Consider the following 26,822-nt stretch of genomic DNA (forward strand, 5'->3'; position numbering starts at 1 on the left):
AATAATTTTGTGTAGCAGGTAAATCACTGTGAAAGGAAACTGGTGAGACAGAAAGTATAAGGAGGGGAATCATTAAATAAAACCTAGTGTAAGCGAGATTCAGTGCCGAAGGAGGAAGAGAAGAACAGAGGGATGTTATTTTCAGGCTAATATAAATGGTGAGATTTTTAGGTTTGTAAGGAGAAAAAGAAAGGTAATTAGGAAAAGTGGGATTGGTTAGATGGGTCTGTGTTGCCATCAGGGAGGATTGAATGAGACCCATTGTGATTTGGTGGGCCAGCTTCTAAGGAGTCGGCACAGATCTCACCACATCTGAGGGCGGTTTTTGACGCGGACGTCTTTTCCCTGTGGTTTTCGTTTGATGATCTCCTGGTGAAACACAAGCATATTTTCTTTCCCACGTTAACTAGAATCAGAGACAATATTTAAAGGTTTGGGGGAAATCCTATAAGGCAGTAATTACAGCAATTTAACTCTGCCTTTTGAGCAGAGGTATAAGGGGTAGAAATAAGCTTGTTTGTAGGACCTACATAACCAGCATTTCCATTACTGGAGCCATCAGTGAACACTGTAACAGCCTCAGGAATGGGCTGATCTTTGGTCAATCGAGGGACCACCCAAGAAGTCATTTTTATAAAATCAAACAATTTGTTTTTTGGATAATGAATGTCAATAATGCCAATAAAATCAGTCAAGTTAATTTGCCACAGTATGGAATGTTGAAAGGTGACTTGAACTTCGAGCCGATTTAAAGGAACTACAATTAAATTCGGATCACATCTGGAAATTTAAAGTATTCTACACCGAGTCTGTCCAATTAAGATGGCCAGTTGGTCCAGATAAACAGACAAAGTTTTTGACACAGAATGAGGAAGAAAACACCACTTCGCTAAATCATTATGTTGAACTATTATCCCAGTAGGGGAGTGCAATGAGGCGAAAACCAGAAGCTGAAAAGGCTGAAACGGCTGTACTCTAGATAACTGGGTGGTCTGAATTCTTTATGAATTCCAGTTCCAGTGAAGCCTCAGGGGTCAAAGTCCTGGGACTGCGGAGATTGGAATATCCCTGCAGCATAGAAAACAAGTTAGCGCATAGGTCGGAATGCCTAAAGTAGGTGTTAAATAATTAATGTTACCCAAAAGTTTTTGGAAGTCATTTAAAGTTTTCAAATAATCTCTCCTAATTTGAACTTTTTGAGGTTGAATATGTTTATCGACCACGATTCCTAAATATTGAACAGGAGTGGTCTGTTGAATTTTATCCTGAGCGATGTGTAATCCAGCCTCTAACACGGTGGCTCAAAATTTGATAACAGTCAATTCTTTATCAGTGGGGACAGCAATTAAAATATCAATATAATGAAGAATATAGGCCTGGGGAAACTGGGCTCGAACTGGTGAAAGCACTTGCCCAACATAAAGCTGGCAGATTGTAGGGCTATTTAGCATTCCCTGAGGAAGTACTTTCCATTGATAATGAGCTGCAGGCTCTTGATTATTGATAGATGGTACAATAAAAGCAAATTTTTCACAATCTGATTTATGTAAAGCAATATAAAAAAATCAATAACTATGAGAGGCCAATTTTTAGGTATTAAAGCAGGGGCAGGCATGCCAAGTTGGAAGGCTCCTATAGGTTTAATTACAGCATTAATGGCCCTTAAATTGGTTACCATCCACCACTTGCCTGATTTCTTTTTTACTAGAAACACAGGAGAATTCCAGCGGGAAAGAGAAGGTTCCACATTTCTAAGTTGTAACTTTTCAGAAACTAATTGAGTTAAAGCCTCCAGTTTTTCTTTAGAGAGCAGCCACTGCTGAATCCAAATGGGTGTGTCAGATTTCCATTGTAAAGGAATAGGATCAGGAGGCGTGGCAGTGGCCGCCATTAAAAAGGATAACCTCAACCAGCCTTGTCTTCTTTTATAGTAATTGGGAGGAGTTTAGTAATCCCTTCATGTTTTGGACCGAGACCGAGTCCAGGAACATACCGCATGTTTTCCATCATATGCTGACTGGGAGTACTATAAGAGTTATGTGGAATGTTAATTTAAGCCCCAGTATATACTAGACCCTCAAACTTTTTTCCTTGAATGTGTATGGAGGTGGGCTGTTGTTCAGAAATTACATTAATCCAATAAGTGGCCTTTTCACTGCTGGAGCCCATTCCAGGGCCACGTGTCTTATCTCCTTTGTTTAAAACGATATTAAGTAGTAAAAGCAATTGAGCAATTGACTCACCGGCCCGAATGGAAACAGGAAGCTTGGCAGACACGATTAGTTTAATCTCGTCAACTGAATCAGAATTAGTGAGACCAGTATGAATGGTGATTCCTTTAGCAGAGGTGGATGCCCTACCTAACACCAGGCTCACCGAACCTTGAGGTAAAGGGCCAGTGACCCCTGTGGGGACAATTAAAGGCAAAGAGTTAGGTAGTAAATTTAGAGGAATAGTGCTACAGAGATCGACCGCCCCAACCCCTAACGTGGAGGTGGACAAGCATTGTACTGAGAAGAAGAGGCTGGGACCCATCTGGGTTGACTGTAGGTAAATTTGTTTGTGCTGGGGGCTGCGTTGGGATTGCCTGAAGTGGAAATGCAATGTTGGTCTGAGTCTGAAGCATCCCATTTGATATTGGGGCCTGGGACTGGTCCCACTTCCCGTTTCCCTGGTTCTGTGGTAGGGGGTTTCCATCTGTATCATACTTAGAGCGGCAAGTACTTGCCCAATGTTTACCTTGCGACGACGTAAGCAAACAGTAGCAGCAGCATTTGGCCATGTTTGTTGAGCCGGCTTGGCCGCTTTTAAGTTTTTAACAGTGCAATTTTTCTGAGTATGACCAAGTTGACTGCAATTATAGCAGGCTCCAAGAAAAGAATTAGTGGGGCCAGTTTGATTGGTCCTTCGTGGCCCGTGCCCACAGAATAGCTTTGTGGGTGTCTGATCCAATGCCTTCACAAGCTTTAATATATGCAGGGAACACCTCGTGATCAGGTAAATTTTGTCATCGGATGGAATGCATGGCCATTTTACATTCATGGTTCGCATTTTCAAAAGCTAACATACGAAAAAGAATACCTTAAGCATGCTCATCAGAGAGATTTTTCAATGGCATCTTGTAATTTAGCTAAAAAATCAGGGTATAATTCATCATGACCTTGTTTAACCATAGTAAAAGAAACAGGAGCTTGGTCTGGGGCACATAATTTATCCCAAGCTCTCATACACACCTTTGTTACTTGTTCCGTGGTAAGAGCATCAAAGTTTAATTGGGCATAAGTATCAGAGAAACTATCGGAGCCTGTGAGCCGAGCCTGAGTAATTAGAATGCTATTAGTCCGATTTAGCTGAGCCTGCAGATGGGCCTCTTCTGACCACCAGATACAAAATTATAAATGCTTTAATGGGGTTAGAAAAGCTTTTGCCAAAAGGTCCCAGTCTAAAGGAAAATGACCTCAGTACAAAAAGTTTGTAATACCATTTTAACATAAGGAGAAGTAGGACCATACTGAGTACAAGCATCCTTAAATTCTTTTAAAAAGCTAAGATTAAGAGGTACATAACGACACATTTGTACCCTTTGGAAGATAGGAGGTTCTAGTGTGACTGGGTAAGCCCACGTGTCTAATCCACTTGTTTCTTTGTTTTGGCATAATAAGTGTTGCATTGAAGTTTCAAGAGTAGGTATCTGAGACGGAGTTGGCATAGAAGTGATAGGAAAAGCATGTGTAGATAAGGGAAACTGAGGTTGAGGGGGTCGGACCAGGATGAGAGTGTGAGAAAGGGGAATTGAGGGAGCAGAAGGAGCAGAGGTATCCTGGTGATTACTGGCGTGCATGTGTGAAGAAGGGTACAGAGAGGCAGGCTGAGTGGATGGCAAAGTGACCGGTTGAGGAACCGAAATGACAGGAGAGTGAGGGGCTGAAGTGGACGGGGGAGGGCCGGAAGAATTATAGGTAAATTGTAGTTTGGTCCTGGAGCCATTAGGTGACTCCGGAGCTTTGAAGAGAGAAGAATTAGCGTATATGGTCCCGGGCTGTCTGAGTCGTGGCCACGGGAGCTATAAGTACTGGCTCTTCGTGAAAAGAAACAAGGTCAGCAGGGGGTAACGTTAAGCCAAAGTCACCGGAGTTAGACATTGAATTTTCAGCATCGTTAGGTGGGGGAGGAGTAGCTGAAGGGAGAGGCTGATCAGATAACGAAGGCCATGCGGGAGAGGAAAATGGGGGAAGAGGTGGAGGGTCCTCACATTCAGAAAATTGTGGTAACTGTAGGGGGTCACAGGATTGGTATGTCATTAGGATGACATGTACCAAGTCCCAATCACCCCAAAAAGTGACAGGAACACATTTCCCTGCCAGGAACAGCTCCTGGAATGTTGCACCAACACTATCCCATACTTTTACATATGGTTCCTTTTTCAGGAAACCAAGGACAGTATTTTTCCACCGCCTTGAATAGAGTGACCATATTTTCCATGGTTACTCGGACCCTTCCCTGTTTTAACAGGTCTACATCTAAGGTTGCTTTTTTAGGAAACCAAGGACAGTATTTTCCCACTGCCCTGAATAGAGTGACCATTTTTTCCATGGGCACTCAAACCCTTTTCTGTTTTAACCAGAGTGTAATATAGAAGAGATAAGTATAATTTTTAGGCTCCGTGTGACCCGTAGTTAACCTGGACAAATTCACAGACTACTCACCAGTTGTCAGGGAGTCGAAGAAGCATTTCTGTGGACCGAACCGATGACATTTCTCCGCACCTACCAAAGGGAATCGGGTTCCCACATGCACTTAGGAAAAAAAGAAAAACCATGCTGGGCACCAGATATCGGGGGAACCAGTTCCCGATATTTCAACATGGGTTCTTTTCTATTTTCCCTAAGTGTCAGCCAGTCTGAGAAATAAAGGGAAAGAGTACAAAAGAGAGAAATTTTAGAGCTGGGTATCTGAGGGAGACATCACATGTCAGCAGGTTCCATGATGCCCCCTGAGCCGAAAATCCAGCAAGTTTTTATTAGCAATTTTCAAAGAAGAGGGAGTATACGAATAGGGTGTGGGTCACAGAGATCACGTGCTTCAAGGGCAACAAAATATCACAAGGCAAATGGGCAGGGCAAGGTCACAAGGCCAGAGCAAAATTAGAATTACTAATGAGGTTCCCGGTCCCACTGTGCAGGCACTGTCATTGATAAACATCAGGAAACAGGGTTTGAGAGAAGATAGCCGGTCTGACTACAGTTTACTAGGCAGGAATTTCCTAATCCTAATAAGCCTGGGGGTGCTGCAGGAGACTAGGGCGTGTTTCATCCCTATCTACAACTGCATAAGGCAGACACTCCCAGAGCGGCCATTTTAGAGGCTCCCCTTCCCGGCCGAGAATGCATTCTTTTCCCAGGGCTGTTAATTATTAATATTCCTTACTGGGGAAAGAATTCAGCAATATTTCTCTTACTCGTTTTTGGCAATAAGAGAAATATGGCTCTGTCCTGCCTGGCTTCCAGGCAGTCAGACCTAATGGTTATCTCCCTTGTTCCCTGAACATCGCTGTTATCCTGCCTGTTCTTTTTTCAAGGTACCCAGATTTCATATTGTTCAAACACACATGCTTTACGAACAGTTTGTGCAGTTAACGCAATCATCACAGGGTCCCGAGGTGACATACATCCTCAGTTTACGAAGATGATGGGATTAAGAGATTAAAATAAAGACAGGCATAGGAAATCATAAGATTGTTGATTGGGGAAGTGATAAATGTCCATGAAATCTTCACGATTTATGTTCAGAGATTGCAGTAAAGACAGGCGTAAGAAATTATAAAAGTATTAATTTGGAGAACTAACAAATGTCCATGAAATTTTCACAATTTATGTTCTTCTGCCATGGCTTCAGCCAGTCCCTCTGTTCGGGGTCCCTGACTTCCCGCAACACATATCTGTGACTATTGATGCAAAAAATCTTCAACAAAAATACTAGCAAACCAAATTCAACAACAATTAAAAATATTATTCATCATGACCAAGTGGGATTTATTTCAGGAATGTAGATAGTTCAACATGTGCAAAGGTGATACATCATATCAAGAGAATGAAGGAGAAAAAACATATCAATTGATTCTGAAAAAGCATGTCATAGAATTAAACATCCTTTCATAATAAAAACCCTCAAAACCGGGTATAGAAGGAACATTCCTCAAAACAGTAAAAGCCATGTATGACAGACCCATAGCTGTTATCACACTGAATGAGGAAAAACTGAAAGCCCTTCTTCTAAGATCTGAAACACAGCAAGGATGCCCACTTTCACTACAGTTATTCAACATAGTACTGGAAGTCCTAGCCGGAGCAGTCAGACAGGAGAAAGAAAGAAAGCATCGAAATTGGAAAGGAAGAAGTCAAATTATCCTTGTTTGTAGATTATATGATCTTATGTTTGGATAAACCTAAAGAATTCATCAAAAATGATTAGAAGTGATAGATTCAGTAAAGTTGCAGGATACAAAATCAGCATACAAAAATCAGTATCATTTACATATGCCAACACTGAACAATGTGAAAAAGAAATCAAGAAAGTAACAACAGCTAGATTTACAACAGCTAGAAATAAAATACCTAGGAGTTAACCAAAAAAGTGAAAAGTCTCTACAGTGAAAGCTATAAAATGTTGGTTCAAGAAATTGAAGGCAAACACACACACAAAGGAAAGATATTCTGTGTTCATGGATTGGAAGAATCAATATTGTTAAAATGTCCATACTAACCAAAGCAATCTACAGATTCAGTGTATTCCCTATCAAAATACCAATTACATTCTTCAGAGAAATAGAAAAAACAATCTTGAAATTTATATAGAACCACAAAAGACTTGGAATAAACAAAGCTATCCTATGCAAAAAAAAGAAAATTGGAAGAACCACATGATGTGATTTCAAATTATACAACGTATTGGCATATAACCAGACACATAGAACAGTGGAACCAAGTAGAGAACCCAGAAATAAATCCATTCATCTACAGTGATCTCATTCTTAACAAAGGACAATCTTGGGGAAAAGGACAGTCTCTTCAATAAATTGTGCTGGGAAAACTAGATATCCATGGATAGAACAATGAAACTGGACCCTATTTCGCCATATACAAAAATAAAATGGATGCAAGACTTAAATCTAAGACTTCAAACTATGAAACAACGAAAAGAAAGCCTTGGGGAAAATGTCCAGGTCATTGAAGTGAGCAAGGATTTCTTGAATAAATACCTCACAAGCACAGGCAACCAAAGCAAAAATGAACGAATGGAATCACATCAAGTTACAAAGCTTCTGCACAGCAAAGGAAACAACAAAGTGAGGAGACATCCCACAGAATGGGAGGAAAATATTTGCAAACTACCCATCTGACAAGGGATTAATAACAAGAATATACAGGGAGCTCAAACAACCTTATAGATAAAAATCCAATATGTTGATTAAAAGATGGGCAAAATATCTGAATAGATATTACTCAAGAGAAAACATGCAAATGACACACGGGTGTATTTATCATCAGAGGAATGCAAATCAGAAGTACAATGAGCTATCTCACCCCAGTTAAAATGGCGTTTATCCAAAAGACAGGCATTAAGAAGTGCTTGCGAAGATGTGGAGAATAGGGAACCCTCATACGGTTAGTGGTAATGTAAATTAGTACAATCACCATGGAGAGCAGTTTGGAGGTCCCTCAAAAAACTGAAAATGGAGCTGCATGATCCAGCATTCCCACTCCTAAGAATATACAATAAATGAAATCAGTATATTGAAGAGATATCCATATTTATTGCAGCAGTATTCACAATAGCCTCGATTTGGAACAGCTGAAATGTCCATCAACAGACGAATGAGTAAAGAAAATGTGGTACATATACACAATAGAGAACTATTCAGCCATAGAAAAGGATGAGATCTTGTCATTTGCAACAGATGGATGGAAGTGGAGGTCACTATGTAAGCCAGGCACAGAATGAGAAACTTCACATGTTCTCCCTTACTTGTGACAGCTAAAAATGAAAATAATTGAAACTCGAGTGATGGTTACCAGAGGCCTGGAAGGATAAGTGTGGGGGAAGGGGGCCTGGAGGAGAAGGTAGTGGTGGTTAATAGGTACAGAAAAATAGAAAGAATGAACAAGACCTAGTATTTGCTTGCCTAACAGGGTGATTAGAGTAAAAAGTCATTTTTTATTGTACATTTTAAAATAACTAAAAGTATAATTTGATAGTAACACAAAGGATAAATACCTACTGTGTACTCACAAAAATTAAAAAGAAAAAGTTTCAAAAATGTTTTTTGCTGTTTTATTTGATTAATGAGAAAGTTAACATGGTCGATCTTAAATGTAGAATTGTCTTTATCACTTAGTACACAGTGTTTCTGTGTTGTACAGTGTTTCTTACCCTTTAGATAAGTATGTGTATTATCCTTTAGATAAAGATGTATTTTATCTCTCTTAAATATGTGTAAACTTTTATACAGAAACAACCATACACTTAATGTGTGTGGATATAAATGACAGAGGCCTTTCAAAGACTCTTAATTTTCCCAAAGTAACATTTTCATCACAGAACTTTTGCCACCAAACCTCTGATGTCTCATTGCATAGAGAACCAACTACAATTTAACTATACTGTGTGTGTGTGTGTGTGAATATAATTTGTCACTTCTTCCCAGTGTAAACATTTCACTTTAGTCAGGTCAGTTTCCACTATAGTCAGTTCCTTAGTCTTATGATTGATTATTCAGTGTTCATTATCTTTTGTTCATGTTATCGTAGGCTTTCTGTTTAAGCACCTTGAGGAAGTTGTTTATCTTTGTGTATTTTTAAAGCAGCTTGTTTCTTACGGTTTCAGTGAATGGTATATTTGGTTATGTTTCCTTTGCATTGAAAGTACTGAGACAGATACATATTTTTAGTTTTCCAGCAAACTAGAGGGAAGTTAGAACAGATGAACTATTTGTCACGGGTTCTTGCCTCATATCTCTGCTCCTTATTTTTTATTTATTGTTTGTTTGAGACGGGGTCTCACCATGTTGCCCAGGCTGGAGTGTAGTGGCGTGATCTTGGCTCACTGCAACCTCTGCCTCCTAGGCTCAAGCAATCCTCTCACCTCAGCCTTCCGAGTAACTGGACTACAGGCATGCACCACCACGCCCAGCTAATTTTTGTAATTTTTATAGATACGAGGTTTCATCATGTCGTTCAGGCTGGCCTTGAACTCCAGGACTCAAGTAATCGGCCTGCTTTGGCCTCCCAAAGTGCTGAGATTTACAAGCATGAGCCACTGTGCCAGCCTCTGCTCCCCATTTCCTACTCTTATTTATCTTTTTGCCAGATTTTCTAACTTGGCTTTTTGTTTTGTTTTGTTTTTTTAGACTTGTTAAACCTCATATTCTTTCCGGGCCTTTCTATTCTTCTCTGTTTTGAGAGAACTTAGACTAGGTGATCTCTAAACATTTCAGTAATAAAACAATGCATGTTCTTTAGTGTCCAGTTTCAATATTGCTTCATTTATAAAGTCTTACCTGACCCTGTAGCCTGTATTATGTTGTCTTGCCCCACAAATTCTTTCAGTACTTACTTTAAAATGTAGACATAGGTTAACTTGTGTTTTGCTTACATATATTTGTTTTAATTACTTAATACAATTGCAAGCTCTTTGAAGAATGACACTTCCTTTTTAAAGAATTTAATTACTATTTATTTTTTAATCATTATATTACTATGTAGCAGTCACATCATAGTAATAATTACAATGACAGTAACCTCTGAATACTAACTCTGAGGCAGACATTATTTTAAATGCTTTACTTATTATGTCCATTCTCATAATTGGTAACAGGATGTTGATGAGATAAGATCTCGTTTCATCTCCATTTCACTGATGAGGAAAGACACATACATAAAGGTTAAGTAAATTTCCTCACCACTAGTGAGTAAACATAGATGGACCTAAGCAGGGATACTTCAAAACCCATGCACTTATCTGTTTTGCTATAATGCATAACTACTGTGTACTTGCTGAATGAATAGAGTGTTTTTAATCTTTAATATATGTTGGGTACAACCTTGGTATTTTTTGTACTTTGAATAAAAGATTAAGGGTGTTTCACTTTTTTAAAAATGGGGACAAATAACTATCTTAGTAAACTAAATATTGTGATCAATTTTCCCAATTAAGAGCAAATATTCAAATTGCCTACTTTGAGGTATTTTGAAAAATTCTTTTGCTTTTGAAAGAAAATGTGTGACATGTATAATACTTGGATTTTGATTTGCGGTGTCTTAATTAGTATTTCTTACTCATTTTCAGTTGAGTGGTGATTTTATGCAATGGCTTCAAGCCACAGTTCTTCACCAGTGCCTCAAGGAAGCAGCAGTGATGTTTTCTTTAAAATAGAGGTAGATCCGTCAAAACACATTCGACCTGTGCCATCACTGCCAGATGTGTGTCCCAAGGAACCCACAGGTAATGCTTTTTTTTTTTTTGTAGGATTTTTACTGATGATTTCTATTATCTTTAAATGAGTAATCAGGTTTTATATACCAACGTTAGAAGAGTAAATTTTATGATGTTAAAAATCATTTGGGGGGGCCGGGCACGGTGGCTCACGCCTGTAATCCCAGCACTTTGGGAGGCCGAGGTGGGCGGTTCACGAGGTCAGGAGATCGAGATCATCCTGGCTAACATGGTGAAACCCTGTCTCTACTAAAAATAAAAAAAATTAGCCGGGTGTGGTGGCAGGCGCCTGTAGTCTTAGCTACTCTGGAGGCTGAGGCAGGAGAATGGTGTGAACTCAGGAGGTGGAGCATGCAGTGAGCTGAGATCGGGCCACTGCACTCCAGCCTGGGTGACAGACAGACTCCATCTCAAAAAAAAAAAAAAAAATCATTTGGGGCCCGGCGTGGTGGCTCACGGCTGTAATCCCAGCACTTTGGGAGGCCAAGGCAGGCAGATCACTTGAGGTCAGGATGGAGTTCAACACCAGCCTGGCCAACACGGTGAAACCCCATCTCTACCAAAAATATAAAAAATTAGCTGGGTGTGGTGGCGTGTGCCTGTAATCCCAGCTGCTTGGGAGGCTGAGGCAGGAGAATCACTTGAACCTGGGAGCTGGAGGTTGCAGTGCACTCCAGCCTGGGTGACAGAACGAGACTGTTTCTCAAAAAAAAAAAAAAAATCATTTGGAAATGATTGGGAAATTGAAATTTTTTTAAATGTATTTCATGCATTACTTATATAAACTGAAAAAGTGTTGAAAATGAAGGTACAGGTTGAAAGCTGCTTAGTTAAAACATGGTACAGTCAGCCCTCATCATTTGCATATTGTGTATTTGCAAATTCTCCTGACTCCTTAATATTTATTCATAATCCCCAAATCACTACTTGCGGCACATTTGTGGTAATTTGCAGTCATGTGCAGAGCAGTGAAAGATTTGAGATACCTGACACATGCATTCCCAGCTGAAGTTGAACAAGACAAAGCTCTGGCTTTTTGTTTCAGCTCTCATACTATAAACTAATGTTCTTTCTGTGGTCTGTTTTTACTTGGTGCCACATGTTTGGAGCTTTTTGTTGGTGATTTTGCTGTTTAAATCGCCCCTAAGCGCAGTGCTAAAATGCTATCTGGAGTTCCTAAGTGCAAGAAGGCTATGATGTCCCTTATGGAGAAAATACATGTGTTGTGTAAGCTTCATTCAGGCATAAATTATAGTACTGTTAGCCACAAGTTCGGTGTTAGTGAATCAATGATGTATACTGAATAAAGCGTCTTTAAACACACAAAACAAGGTTATGTATTGATCAGTTGATGAAACTATTGTGACCAAAGGCTCACAGGAACCTAACTCTTTAGTTTCCCCACAAGCAGTGGTTCAATATTTGCTAATTCAATATTCACAATAACTTTATAGAACAAATACACTACTAATAATGAGAATAGAGTATATATTTTTCCTTCTTGTATGGTTAATGCCACAGCAACATTTATGTCACCTAATTATAAGCCAAAGGATATTTTATCTAGGAGATCCTGCCATGATATAATAGAAAAGAGGCCTACCTCTAAAAAACAGTGGGGTATTAAAGGATAGAAAATACATAATAGAAAGCAGCATAGTTCTGATGTTGAAAAAAAAAGATAGAGTAATTGTACATTAAGGAAAGGAATTCATGAAAGACTTTCTTTACTATTCACTCCACCCTGCAATCGAAGTTCTCAAATTTTGCATATCTTTTATCTCGTGCATATTTTTCAAAGCCTTAGTAATTGATGCTGCCAGCTGAAGGTTATTCAATCAGATTGATTTTTATTAAATCATTTACTGTGGAAGATTAGTTGGTTTGCGTAAGATGGAATCTATGCATTTTTAGTTTTCTAGTGTGTACTTTCAAACATAGAACCAATTTTACAGCATTTACAGAGTTCTCTTGTTTACTTTTTGCAGGTGATTCACATAGTTTATATGTTGCCCCATCTCTAGTTACAGATCAACATAGATGGACTGTATATCATTCCAAAGTAAATCTCCCAGCAGCATTAAATGATCCTAGATTAGCAAAAAGAGAATCTGACTTCTTCACAAAAACATGGGGATTGGACTTTGTGGACACTGAAGTCATACCTTCATTCTACCTCCCACAGATCAGCAAGGAACATTTTACAGTATATCAACAGGAAATCTCTCAGGTAATATCTAATCTTGGCTAGTTATAGTCAGGTCAAAAGTAATAGAAATATTTTTAGTATGCTTTATTATAGATTTTTGACCAGTAATGTTTGATGAACCTATAGTATTCTTTTCGTTCATACAAATTATACTGTCCTGGGTTGCATTTAATTCTTTGCTTAAATATATTTTAATACATTTCTCTTACAGTAGTGATTTTTCAGAATTACACATTCCAAATAATGCTAAGATTCACCATGAAACCTACCCTGCTTACCAAGGAGAAAATGATTCTGTTAGGCCTATAAAGTCCAGATGATTTGTGAGGTTTGAGAAATTGGCAGAATATTACTGTTTCTATGTCTGATTCACTGCATACAATTCTATAGAGCACCCTAGCTCTACCAGATAGTTAAAATATCTCCAGACATAATTATAACTTAATATATTACTTTAAACCCTGTCTGAGAGCAAGAAGTGAGTATAGTGCAGAGTTTTAGATGGTCTATCAATTCATTTTCAGATTATTAGTAAGTGGCTGTTATCAATACAATTAAAGTCATTAAAGTGGTACAGGGGATATTTATATTTTTATAACCATTCCTTTTTATACTTTTTTCATTAGCAAGCCTAATTTGAATTTAGCTGGTTTTATTTTACTTACTTTGCACTTTTTTGAATATGGCTGTATTAACATTAATACTATATAGCATCTGGTTCATTTTTATTACTATCAAATATTTTTATACAGAACCTATATATTTTATTTGCCTTTGTGTGTATATATTGCCATATTAACAATCACTTAGATCTGATCATTGAAAACAACACAAAAACTGTTTTCAATGATCAGATCTAAGTGATTAAGTGGATGAACATTAATATGCCTTTGTAACCTATAATTTGGTTTTTCTATTTGTGTATTGATCAAATATTTATTGAGTGCCTTCCATGTGTCAGGTAGTCTTCTAAACATGAGGATACAGCAGAGAACAAAACTGACATCCATTCCTTCCCTTACAAAGCTATGTTTTTAGCAAGGGGTTTAACAATAAACCCTAAAGCAACCACTAAAATAGCAAAACGAAGAATTACAGCGAATAATGGAAGACAGAAATGGAATTTTAAAAATTCTCAATCCAAACAAAGCCATAAATAGAAAAAAAAGAATGGATAGGACATAAAATAAATTTCAAGATGATAATCTTAAGCCTAATCATATCAGTAGTTACACCAAATCTAAATGGTTTAAGCATCCCAATTAAAAGGCAGAGATTGTGAGATCTGATGACCCAAGTATATGCTGTATATAAGAAACATACCTTGAATAGAAAGAAAAAAGCATTTGGAAGGTTGAAAAAATATATACCATTCTTAACAGTAGTCAGAAGAAAGCAGAAATGGCTGTATTAATAACAAAGTAGATTTCAGAGCAAAAACTATTAGTATGTATAAATAATGTTATTTTATAATGATAAAAGGGTCAGCTAACCAAGAAGACATAACAGTTTTAAACATTTTTGCCCCTAATAGCATGCTTCAAAACATGTGAAGCAGAAGCTGAGAATTTTATGGCAAAGTAGCTATTCATAATTATGGAGATTTCAATAAATAATAGGACAAGCAGAATATCAGCAAGATTATAATAGACTTGAACCATTAACCAACCTGGCCTGACTTGAAAGAGCACTCCATATAACATAGAAGAATATACTTTTTTTTCAAGTGTTCATGAAACATTTATGGACATAGACTATATTCTAGGTTTGAAAACAAATTTTAATACATTTAGAAGACTTTACCTCATACACAGTATGCTCTCTGACCACAGTATAATTAAAATAGAAATTAATAATGGAAAGGTTGGTGGAAAATCCACAGATATTTGGAAACCAGAACTTTATGCTTCTAAATAAAATGTGAGTCAAAGAAGAAAGAAAAATCAGAAAGTAGTTTGAACTGAATGGAAATGAAAACACAACATATCAGGATTTGTAGGGTGATGCTCAGTTAGCACTTAGGGAGAAATTTGTAGCACTGAATGCATATATTATTGAAAGAAGAATGATTTCAAATCAGTGACCTCAGCTTCCACCTTAAGAAGCTGGAAAAATGGCTGGGTGCACTGGCTCACGCCTGTAATCCCAGCACTTTGGGAGGCCAAGGTGGGTGGATCACCTGAGGTCAGGAGTTCAAGACCAGCCTGGCCAGCATGGTGAAACCCTGTCTCTATAAAAATACAAAAAAATTAGCCAGGCATGATGGCAGGTGTCTGTAATCCCAGCTACTCAGGAGGCTGAAGTGGGAGAATAGCTTGAAACTGGGTGGTTGAGGTTGCAGTGAGCGGAGATCGCACCATTGCACTCTAGCCTGGGTGACAGAGGGAGACTCCGTCTCCAAAAAAAAAAAAAAAAAAAACAGAAAAAAGAAAGAATAAACACCAAAGTCAAAATCAGAGAAACAACAGAGAAAATTAGTGAAACAAAAAGCTGATTCTTTGAGAAGATAAACTCGATAAGCCTTTGGCAATACTGATTAGGAAAAAAAGAGAAGATAAAAGTCACCAATAACAAGAATAAGAAAGGTGATATCACTACAGATTCTACAGAGATTAAAAGCCTAATAATGAAATTTTATGCATAACTTTGTGCCAGTAAATTCAACAACTTAGATGAATTTACAGATTTCTTGAATGACACAAAATACCAAATCTCTTTCGAGAAAAAATAGATAATCTGGCTGGGCATGGTGGCTCATGCTGGTAATCCCCACACTTTGGGAGGCCATGGTGGGCAGATCACCTGAGGTCAAGAGTTTGAGACCAGCCTGGCCAACATGGTGAAACTCCGTCTCTACTAAAAATACAAAAATTAGCCGGGTGTGGTGGTGCGCGCCTGTAGTCCCAGCTACTCGGGAGGCTGAGGCAGAAGAATCCCATGAACCTGGGAGGTGGAGGTTTCAGTGAGCTGAGATCATGCCATTCCACTCCAGCCTGGGCGACAGCAAGACTCCATCTCAAAAAACAAAACAAAAAGAAATAGAAAAATCTGAAATAGCTTTATATTTATTACACTGATGTATAGTTAAATACCTTTCCACAAAGAAAGCTCAGATCCACATGGCTTCACTGGTGAATTCTACCAAACATTTACAGAAAAAGTAATTCCAAATCTACACACATTCTTTCAAATTTTGGTAAAGATGTAGAAGACAGGGCTGGTTCTAGGATAAGGTGAGGCAGGTGAGCAAAATTTGAGAGGCACTGAAATCTGAGAGTGGGTACCTCCTTAAATATTGTACCGTATGCTTCTTGCTTGCTTCATCCTACTGCCAGCCTTCATGGAGTAACTGGAACTCTCATACACCGCTGGTGGGAATTTAAAGTGCTACAACCCCTTTGGAAAAAAGTTTGGCAGTTTCTTAAAAAGCTAAACATACTTCTGATCTGTCACGTAAGGAGCTTGGAAGTTGTCACTTCTGTTCTCACAACAAAAAACCTTAGCAAACTGAAAATCAACAACTGAGAAGCATCTGTGAAGGTCGCAGCCCAGGGGCACAGGCTCACTAAGACTGAAACCTAATCATAAGATCATAGAATACTTCCCCTCCCTTCACGCATTACCACCACATCAGTGGGGTGCTTGAATAATGAGAATACAACGGAAAGGACTACATGTCTCAGACCTTATTTAAGAGGTCTGCAGAGAAACCTGAAGATAGTAGGAGAGGTGAAAAACAAGGACACCAGTGGAAATTTTAGCCTCTGACACCTGCAGCTATAGCAATCAGTAAATAAAGCCTAACTCTTAGCCAGATAAACAAAACTTCATACTAAAGGCCTATTTACCTCAGTTCTTTTTAACTTTGGTATATCATATCTGGCTTTCAGCAAAACATTACAGTGCATACCAGACAGAAAACACTGTTTAAACAGACAGATCAAGTATCAGAATCAGACTCAGATGCGGTTGTGATGTTGGAATGATCAAACTGGGTACTCAAAGTAACTATGTTTAATATACTAAGGGCTGTAGTGGAAAACATGGACAACATGCAAGAACAGATGTAAGCAGAGAGATGGAAACTAAGAATCAAAAGGAAATGCTACAAATCAAAGATAGTATAACAGAAATGAAGAATGCTTTTGATGAGTTCATTAATAGACTTGAAGTGGCAGGGGAAGAAATCAGTGAGCTTAAAGAAATGCTGATACAAACTTATAAAAATGTGTGGGATGCAAGGGAAGTAAGGCTTCAAAGAAGTCTTGCTTAAATAAGCACTGAAGGCTTCATTGAATGCTTAAGAAGAAAATTTAAAATTAATAATCCAAGCTTCTACCTTAGGAAGTTATCAAAAGAAGAGCAAATTTAATCCAAATTAAGCAGAAGAAAAGCAGTAATAAAAATTAGAGCAGAAATCAGGGAAATTGACAATAGCAAATCAGTAGAGAAAATCAACAAAAGCAAAAGCTAGTTCTTTGCGATCAATAAAACTGATAAACATTTAGCTAGATTAAGAAAAAAGAGAAGGCCAGGCATGGTGGCTCATGCCTGTAATCCCAGCACTTTGGGAGGCTGAGGTAGGTGGATCACCTGAGGCCAGGAGTTCGAGACCAGCCTGGCCAACATGATGAAACCCCATCTCTACTAAAAATACAAAAATTAGCTGGGTATGGTGGTAGGCACCTGTCATCCCAGCTACTTGGGAGGCTGAGGCAAGAGAATCACGTGAACCTGGGAGGCGGAGGTTGCAGTGAGCTGAGATCGTGCCATTGCACTCCAGCCTGGGCGACAGAGCAAGACTCCGTCTCAAAAAAAAAAAAAGAAAAAGAGAAGATATAAGCTACTAGTATTAAAAATGAAAGAGGGGCTGTTTCTACTGATCCCGCAGACATTAAAAGGATAATAAGAGAATATTGTGAACAGTTCTATGCCCAGAAATTTGATAGCCTAGGTGAAATGGACCAATTTATTTTGAAAGACACAATTTACCAAAGCTTACACAACAAGAAATAAATATTCTGAATAGGCCTATATTTATTAAAGAAATTGAATCAATCATACTGCTCAAAGCAGAAATCACCAGGCCCAGATGGGTTCCTTGGTGAATTCTACCAAACATTTCAGTAGGAAATTATACCAATTATTTATAATCTATTTCAGGAAATAGAAGCTAAGGACATACTTACTAATGCATTTGGTGAGGCTGTCATGAAGCTAATACTAAAATCAGACAAAAGCATTATAAGGAAAGAAAACTTTAGACCTCTTGTGTGTTTTTTTGTTTGTTTGTTTGTTTGTTTTTTTGAGACAAGGTCACGCTCTGTTGCCCAGGCTGGAGTGCGGTGGCAGGATCACAGCTCACTGCAGCCTCAACCTCCCAGCTCGAGCAATCCTCCCATCTCAGCACCCCCCAAGTAGCTGGGACTGCAGGCGAGCACCACCACAACACCACGCCTGGCTAATTTTTGCATATTTTGTAGTGACGGGGTTTTGCCATGTTGTCCAGGCTGGTCTCAAACTCCTCAGTTCAAGCAGTCTGCCCGTGTTGGCTATTCATTATTTTTAAAAAAAAAGAACTCTCAGCAAACTAGGAACAGGAAGAAATTTCTTTAACTTGATAAAGAATGTACCGGGTGTGTCAGCTCACACCTGTAATCCCAGCACTTCGGCAGGATGCTTGAGGCCAGGACTTGAGACCAGCCTGGCCAACGTGGTGAAACTCATCTCTACTAAAAACACAAAATTTAGCTGGGCATGGTGGCGCATGCCTGTAATCCCAGCTATGTAATTGCCAATGGGTTCACCTTGCCTGCTGCTGCCTAGGCAGCTGATGTACTGAGACAGGGGAATTGCAATAGAGAATGAATAATCCACACAGAGCTGGCTGTGTGGGAGACTAGAGTTTTGTTATTACTCAAATCAGTCTCCCCGAGCATTCGAGGATCAGAGTTTTTAAGGACAACTTGGTGGGTAAGGGGAATCCAGTGAGCCGGCAGTGCTGATTGGTCAGGTCAGCGATGATATCATAGGGAGAAGCCATCTCCATGTGCTGAGTCAGTTCCTGGGTGGGGCCAACAAGATCAAATGAGGCAGTTTATTGATCTGGGTGGTACCAGCTGATCCGTCAAGTACAGGGTCTGCAAAATATCTCAAGCATGGATCTTAGGAGCAGTTTAGGGGGAGGGTCAGAATCTTGTAGTCTCCAGTTGCATGACTCGACTCCTAAACCGTAATTTCTAATCTTGTGGCTAATTTGTTAGTCCAACAAAGGTAGTCTAGCCCCCAGGCAAGAAGGTGGTTTGTTTTGGGAAAGGACTGTTATCATCTTTGTTTTAAACTATAAGCTAAGTTCCTCCCAAAGTTAGTTCACCCTATGCCCAAGAATGGACAAGAACAGCTTGGAGGTTAGAAGCAAGATGGAGTTGGTTAGGTCAGATCTCTTTCACTGTCTCAGTTATAATTTTGCAATGGGGATTTCAGCTACTTGGGAGGCTGAGGCATGAGAATCACTTGGACCCAGGAGGTGGAGGTTGCAGTGAACCAAGATCACGCCACTGCACTACAGATTGGGTGACAGAGTGAGACTCTGTCTCAAAAAAGAAAAAAAAAATCTACAAAAACTCTATAGCTAATGGGGAAACTAGATGCTTCCCACTAAGAACAGGATCAAGGTAAGGATGTCCCCTGTCACTGTTTCTTTTAACATTGTCTTGGAAGTCCTAACTAATGTAATAAGTCAAGAAAAGGAAATAAAATATATAAAAATTAGGAAGAAGTAAAACTGTTTCCAGATGAAATGATTGTCTATGTGGAAAATCCCAAAGAATCCAAAAAGAAACTCCTGGAACTAATAAGTGACTGTAGTAAGCTTGCAAGATACAAGGTTAATATATAAAAGTTAATTACTTTCTTATATACCAGCAGTGAACAATTGGAATTTGAAATTAAAAACCCAATGCCATTTACATTAGCATCAAAGAAAATGAAGGCTTTATGTATAAATCTAAATAGATATAAGATCTATCTGAGGAAAACCACAAGACTGATGAAAGAAATTAAATATCTAAATAAATGGAGAGATAGTTCATATATGTGGATAGGAAGGCTCAATATTGTCAAGGTGTCTCTTTTTCCCAACTTGATCAATAGAGTCAACATAATCCTGATTAAAATCCTAGCAGTTGGTTTCGTGGATATTGAAAACTGACTCTAAAGCTTATGTAGAAAAAGACCCAGAATAGCTAACACAGTATTAAAAGAGGAACAAAGCTGGAGGACTGATACCACTCAGTTTGAAGTTTTGCTATAAAGCTACAGTAATCAAGACAATGTCATATTGGTGAAAGAACAGACATATGGGTCAGTGGAACAGAGAACCCAGAAATAGACCCACACAAACACAATCAACTGATTTTTAACAAAGGGGCAAAGGTAATTCAGTAGAGAAAGGATAGTTGTTTGAACAAATGGTACTGAAACAACTACACATCCACATACCAAAGAGAAAGAATATAGACACATACCACCTTGCACTATTCATGGAAATTAGCTCAAAGTTGATGATAGACCTTAATGTAAAATGCAAAACTATAAAACTTCTAGATGATAACATAGGAGAAAACCTAGGTAACCTTGGGTTTGGTAATGACTTTTTAGATATGAAAGAAAAGCACAATCCATGAAAGAAAAAATTGAAAAGTTGAACTTCATTAAAATTAAAAAGTTCTACTCTGTGAAAGACACCTTTAAGAGAATGAAAAAACAAGCCAAAGACTGGGAGTAAATACTTACAAAACACATATCTGATACAGGATTGGTGGTCAGGTGTGGTGGCTTACACCTTGTAATCCCAGCACTTTGGGAGGTGGAGGTGGAAGAATCACTTGAGACCAAGAGTTCAGGACCAGCCTGGGCAACATAGTGAGAACCCATCTCTACAAGAAAAAATTAGAAAAATTAGTCAGGCATGGTGGTGTGCACCTGTAGTCCTAGCTGCTCTGGAGGCTGAGGCAGAAAGATTCCTTGAGCCCTGAAATTTGAAGTTACAGCGAGCAACTTCAGCCTGGGCAACAGAACTAGACCCTGTCTCAAAAAACAAAAAGGGACTGGTACCAGAAATAAACAAAGGAATTAAAACTCAACAACAACAAAACAAACAGCCAAATTAAATGAGTAAAGGACTTTGAATAGACCTTTTCCCAAAAAAAGATATAGAAGTGTGCAATTAGCACATGAAAAGATGGTCAACATAGCAAATAATTTTACGTGATAAATTTTATGTTATATATATTTTTCCTTAAAAAATATGAGCAAAAGATCTAAATACCTCACCAAAGAAGATAATGCAGATGGCAAATAAGCATATAAAAAGATGCTAAATATCAAATGTCATTAGGGAATTCCTAATTAAAATGAGATGCCATTACATATCTATTAGAATAGCAAAAATCTAAAACACTGACAACACCAAATGTTGACAAGGATGTAGAACAACAGGAACTCTTATTTATTGCTGGTGGGAATGAAAAGTGGTATGGCCACTTTGGAAAACAGTCCTGTAGTAACTGATAGAATTGCTACCAGAACTCTGAACACTGCTGGCCTGCTGCTTTTCTTGTTACCACACTTCACTTTCTCAGGTATCCTTTTGGTGATATCTCTGAAAAGATAATAACATTGTTAGTGGTCATCTAATTCTAAATCAGAGTGAGATTTTTTTTTTTTGATTCAGAACATGTCAATAACTAATTTCTATCTTTCTTTCCTTTTTTTCTTTTTTTTTGTGATAGAGTCTCACTCTGCCACCCAGGCTGGAGTGCAATGGCACGATCTCGGTTCACTGCAGCCTCTGCCTCCTGGGTTTAAGTGATTCTTGTGCCTCAGCCTCCCCAATAGCTGGGATTTCAGGTGTGCGCCACTACTCCTGGCTAATTTTTGGTAGAGACAAGGTTTCACCATGTTGGCCAGGCTAGTCTTGAACTCTTGACTTCAGGTGATCGGCCCGCCTCGGCCTCTGAAAGTGCTGAGATTACAGGTGTGAGCTACCGCACCTGGCCTAATTTCTTTCTATCTTAGATATATAGGTTTTTGAATTTTCTTTCTTGATTCAAATTATTCTCCTAATTGATACATAAATATTTTCCATTTGCTTTCTCACTTTATTCTAAATATGGAGATTTTACTATAATTATATGAGATGGAATGGATGTAGGTATATAGATGTGCATAGATCTCATAGAGGTATTTGGTTTATTAAGCACACTTGTTGCTTGTATTTAAGTTCAGGAGGCTAGTGATTTCATATTAAAAGTCGTAGGACTAATTTGGCATATTCTGATATTCTGTTGCAAAACACTTTCATGCTTTGAATACTCATGTTTACACATACATTGATGATGTTATTTGTCTTTTTATTAGAGAGAGAAGATTCATGAGAGATGCAAGAATATTTGTCCTCCTAAAGATACCTTCGAAAGGACTCTTTTACATACTCATGGTATGAATATGTGTTATTTATAGATAATAAAGCATAGCATAAATATTAGTGAACAAAATCTTTATTTTGGGACCTTATTGCCTATTATATCTATAATTTTTATTTCTAGTAAAATTTTTATAACCTATGATTATAATATTTTCTAAGAACTTCTAAGAGAAAAAGTAGATCTGATAGTAGTATAATCCTTTAGTTCAACAAATATTGATTGGATATCTTCGTGCTTGGTATGTTCCTTGTTGCTTAAAAATAGATGAGTAAGCTAGACATGATGGCACATGTGTGTAGTCCCAACTACTTGGGAGGCTGAGGTGGGAGGATTGCTTGAGCCTATGAGTTTGAGAACAGTAACGTAGTGATACCCTAAAGTAAATCTATAGATAAGTAAAAAGTAGCTTTGGTCCTCAAAGAACTGATATTCTCCTGAATAAGTTTAAAGAAAGAAACCAATAATTGTATCACTGTATATTAAAGAGTAAGTTCAGTGTGGTAATGTTTTATAACATGCCTAACTTAGCTTTAGAAGCATTCCTAGAGTTGACAGTGATTACATGTGTTTTAAAGTCGTTAGTTTGAAACATTTATGTGGGAGAAGGCATTCCAAGAAAAGGGAATAGTTTATACAAAGCCATAGAATAAAGAGAGAACAGAATATTCAAGGAATTGTAAGAGTTTAATATATTGGTTCTACTGGGAGCAAGAGATGAGACTGAAGCATAGGCAGGGGTCAGATCATGAAGAACCTTATATGCTGTGGTAAGGAATTTTACCTTTTCTGAAGACACTGTAAAGCTACATAATATTTTTAACTAGGCATGATCAGATTTATGATTATACATTTATGTGAAAATAGTTGTGGATAGTGAATTATGGGATGATGATTAGACTAGAGGTAAGGAGACAGTTGGAGGCTACTGCAGTAACACAAATGAGAAATGATATTCCAGTAACAGTTACAGTGGAGATGGAGAGGGAATTAGGCCTTTGAGAAGTAACTCAGAGATTGAGACACAGGTTTTGGTGGCCAGTTATTGGTAATGGAGCAAAATGATTCAAGGACAATTCCCAGGTTTCTTGCTTGGACAACTGGGTGGGTGACAGTGCAATTCAGTGAGAGAGGCAATATAGGAGGAGGAATTTTGAGGGAGATGGAGGCAAGTTTAGTTGCAGATTTTCAGTGAAGAACATGCCTTTTTGGCAACCTGGAGCTCAGGTTGAAGATTTAGGCTGAAGATGTAGGTATGGTAGACATCATCATAGACAGGTATGCTGGACAATAGCATGGTAGTTGAATCCAAGGACGTTGGGTGAGATTGCCCAGGGAAGATGTGAATAGTGAGAAGAAAACGACTGGTGATGGAGCACTAATTAAGCTGTCGCATTTAAGGGGCAGACAGAAGATGAGATACCTGTGAAGGAGACAAAAAGTGGTCAGAGAGATAGGAAAGTCAACCAAGAGAGAATTGCACCTTAAAAGTTAAAGCTAGTGAGGATTTCAGAAAGTAAGAACAGTTAGTTGGTCTATAATGTCAGAATAGTTCAGGGATAGATCAATTTGTACACTGAGAAGTCTCCTTTATTTTGGCAATCAGGAGATCTTAGAGCATTTATGGCAGTTTCAGAAACCTCAATACTATATATTAAGGAGTGAGTACAAGAGAAAGAAATGTAGACTACCAGTATTATGTCACTAGAAGATTTGAGATAGATTATTGACTACAGGGAACAGAGTGGAAGAATATTTTTTCATGGCCAGGACTAGATCAGGTAAGAGAGGCATTTGACTATCCCTGAGAGTGAGTGCTTTTGCATCTGAGGTCCTGCCCTTCCCTCAACCTGGTCCTGGCCTGGGTTTTATCTTTTTCTATATATATATATATATATATATATATATATATGAATATGTGTGTGTGTGTATATATATATATTTTTTTTAATGGGAAAGAACTGAGCATGTTTATATACAAAGATAAGAGAGCTAGTACAAGGGAAGAGGCTGAAGATACCGAGATGGAGTAAACTGATTAACCAAGCTCACAGCAGAGGCAGGAGGCAATGGAGTCTAAGTGCAGAAAGATTGGTTTTGAAGAGGAGAGTAGTACCTTATCTGAGTTTGGATTGGCAGGATGAAAGTAAAGTAGGTTCATTTGAAGATAAGTGTGTATCTCAGCCTTAAGATGTCTGAGAAGAAAATTAATATAGTATAAAAAAGCAACCTTTGATCATAAGAAATTCTGGATGGGATGATAGATCTTTTAAACAATAAAAACAATATTCCTACTTTAGAATTTAATTCATTTTTAAAAATTACATAGCATGCCATATTCAGTCTTACCAAAACTTAAAAAGATAGCACAGCAGTCCTCAATCTTTTTGGCACCCAGGGACTGGTTTCATGGAAAACAATTTTTCCATAGACCAAGGGGTTTGGGGGGAGATAGTTTTGGGATGAACCTTTATTATGCACTTTATTTCTACTATTATTACATTGTAAAATATAATGAAATAATTATACAATTCATCATAATGGAGAGTCAGTGGGAGCCCTGAGCTTATTTTCCGGGAACTAGATGGTCCCATCTGGGGGAGATGGGAGACAGTGACAGATCATCAGGCATCAGATTCTTATAAGGAGGGCACAACCTAGATCTCTGACATGTGCAGTTGACATTAGAGTTTGTGCTCCTATGAGAACCTAGTGCCACCACTGATCTGACAGAAGGTGGAGCTCAGACGGTAATGTGATTGATGGGGACTGGCTGTAAATACAGATGAAGCTTTGCTTGTGCCCACTGCTCACCTCCTGCTGTGCAACCCGGTTCCTAACGGGCCATGGCCCGGGGGTTGGGGACCACTGAGATAGCATAAAGCCTTTTATGTCTGATTAAAAAGATTTGAGATGTATTTTGCTGTTTTATTGCTGCTATATAATTGATTACAATTACCTGAAACATTGTTTTGTTCAGCGCTTTGCCTACTACTAGGCATGTAATAGGTGCTTGATAGATATTTGTTGAAGGAATAAACTTTAGTTATTTGGATGTGACCCAGTACAGTACTGAATCTGTCAAAATGTATTTTATGGAGTTAAAATGAAAACAAGTTTTAAAAATAATATTTCCCTTCTTTTTTAAATAGATAAATCCAGGACAGATCTGGAGCAAGTACCTAAGGTAACAAAGCTTAAACATGAGAAAATTGCCTTATAATATTTGATCTTTAATTTTGCCTTACAAGCAGATTTCATTTGGCTTTTTTTTTTTTTTTTTTTGACCCTTTGGCTACTTTGTCTCTTGTGGGGCATCACTTTTCTTCTTTCTTTCTCATTCTTTTCTTTTTTTCTTTCCTTCCTTCTGTCTTTTCTGTCTTTCTTTCTTTTTCTTTCTGCTTTTCTGTTCTTTCTCTTAACTTAGACAGAATCTTGCTCCTTCTCGCAGGCTGGAGTGTAGTGGTGCGATCTCAGTTCACTGTAACCTCCGTCTCTTGGGTTCCAGTGATTCTCCTGCCTCAGCATCCTGAGTAGCTGGGATTACAGGTGCATGCCACCATGCCCAGCTACTTTTTTTGTTTTGTATTTTTAGTAGAGATGGGTTTTCACCGTGTTGGCCGGGCTGGTCTTGAACTCTTGATTTCAAGTGATCCGTCCACCTCAGCCTCCCAATGTGCTGGGATTACAGGTGTGAGCCACCATGCCTGGCCTTTTTTTTTTTTTTTTTTTTTTTTTTAATGAAAAAATGTTTTTAATTGACAAATAAAAATGATGTATATTTATGGTGTTTTTTCTCTTTTGCATCATCAGTCTCTTTCTCATCACTGAAACCTACAAATATTTAAAAATCCTTCCATTAAAAAAATTTTGCTGATCATTCAACCTCTTCAAATTATTAAGAGATACTTACTTTGTATGAAAAATTTTGTCGAGATGTATAATCCATTTTTTTCTGGGAAGAGAGTCAGTTACCTTCATCAGATTCTCAAATAGGTCTGTGACAGTTGTTCTTTAGGATAAGAAAGAGAAGATGAAAGACACAAAAAAGGTAGAAGGATATCATTTATATCATTTATTTGATCCTACAAAATAAAACTCAAAGTTTGTCATTTAAGGCTCAATGTTCACTTCATGTAATCTTTACACATTCTTTACTTCAGCCAAACTTTTTTTTGATGGCTCTGTGCTTTATTTACACTGTTTCTTGATCCTGGAAGACTTTTCCCTCATCTTCCCATATCTAATTCTCTGTAATCTTTTGCTTAAAATGGCAGCTTTACATGGGTACTTTCTTGTTCTTTCCAACAGAAGATAATTGGCCCTTTTGCCAAATTCCCATAACATTTTATCTGGGACTCTTCCCTCATCCCTCTGCTACCCCTTTAAGGATTTGTCCCTCTTCTCCTTTTAAGATTTTTTTTTTTTTTTTTTTTTGAGGCAGAGTCTCTCTCTGTCGCCCAGGCTGGAGCGCAGTGGCACAATCTTGGCTCACTGCAACCTCCGCCTCCCAGGTTCAAGCAATTCTGTTACCTCAGCCTCCTGAGTAGCTGGGATTACAGGCGCCTGCTACCAGGCCTGGCTAATTTTAGTATTTTTAGAAGAGACGGGGTTTTGCCACGTTGGCCAGGCTAGGC

At 38.3% G+C, this 26,822-nt stretch overlaps 1 protein-coding gene across 9 annotated transcripts in view; it reads left to right on the forward strand.

The window, feature by feature from the left end:
* VPS54 (VPS54 subunit of GARP complex) overlaps positions 1-26,822 on the forward strand; it is a 127,187-nt gene that overhangs the window by 25,056 nt on the left and 75,309 nt on the right. For 5 of the 9 annotated variants that reach the window (XR_010149485.1, XR_010149486.1, XM_001165146.8 and 2 more), the window contains exons 2-5: positions 10,345-10,500; positions 12,480-12,721; positions 22,121-22,199; positions 25,338-25,372. Coding sequence is in view for 7 of the 9 variants with exons in the window: in XM_001165146.8 (XP_001165146.3) it covers positions 10,365-10,500; positions 12,480-12,721; positions 22,121-22,199; positions 25,338-25,372 (492 nt within the window). In the remaining 2 variants the exon portion in view is untranslated. Of the gene's footprint in view, positions 1-10,344; positions 10,501-12,479; positions 12,722-22,120; positions 22,200-25,337; positions 25,373-26,822 lie in introns of those variants that run through there. The other 4 variants (XM_515511.9, XM_063789780.1, XM_016948625.4 and 1 more) reach the window with 4 other exon arrangements.

The sequence above is a fragment of the Pan troglodytes genome, chromosome 12 (assembly GCF_028858775.2).
Source record: "Pan troglodytes isolate AG18354 chromosome 12, NHGRI_mPanTro3-v2.0_pri, whole genome shotgun sequence".
NCBI classification, from domain to species: domain Eukaryota; kingdom Metazoa; phylum Chordata; class Mammalia; order Primates; family Hominidae; genus Pan; species Pan troglodytes.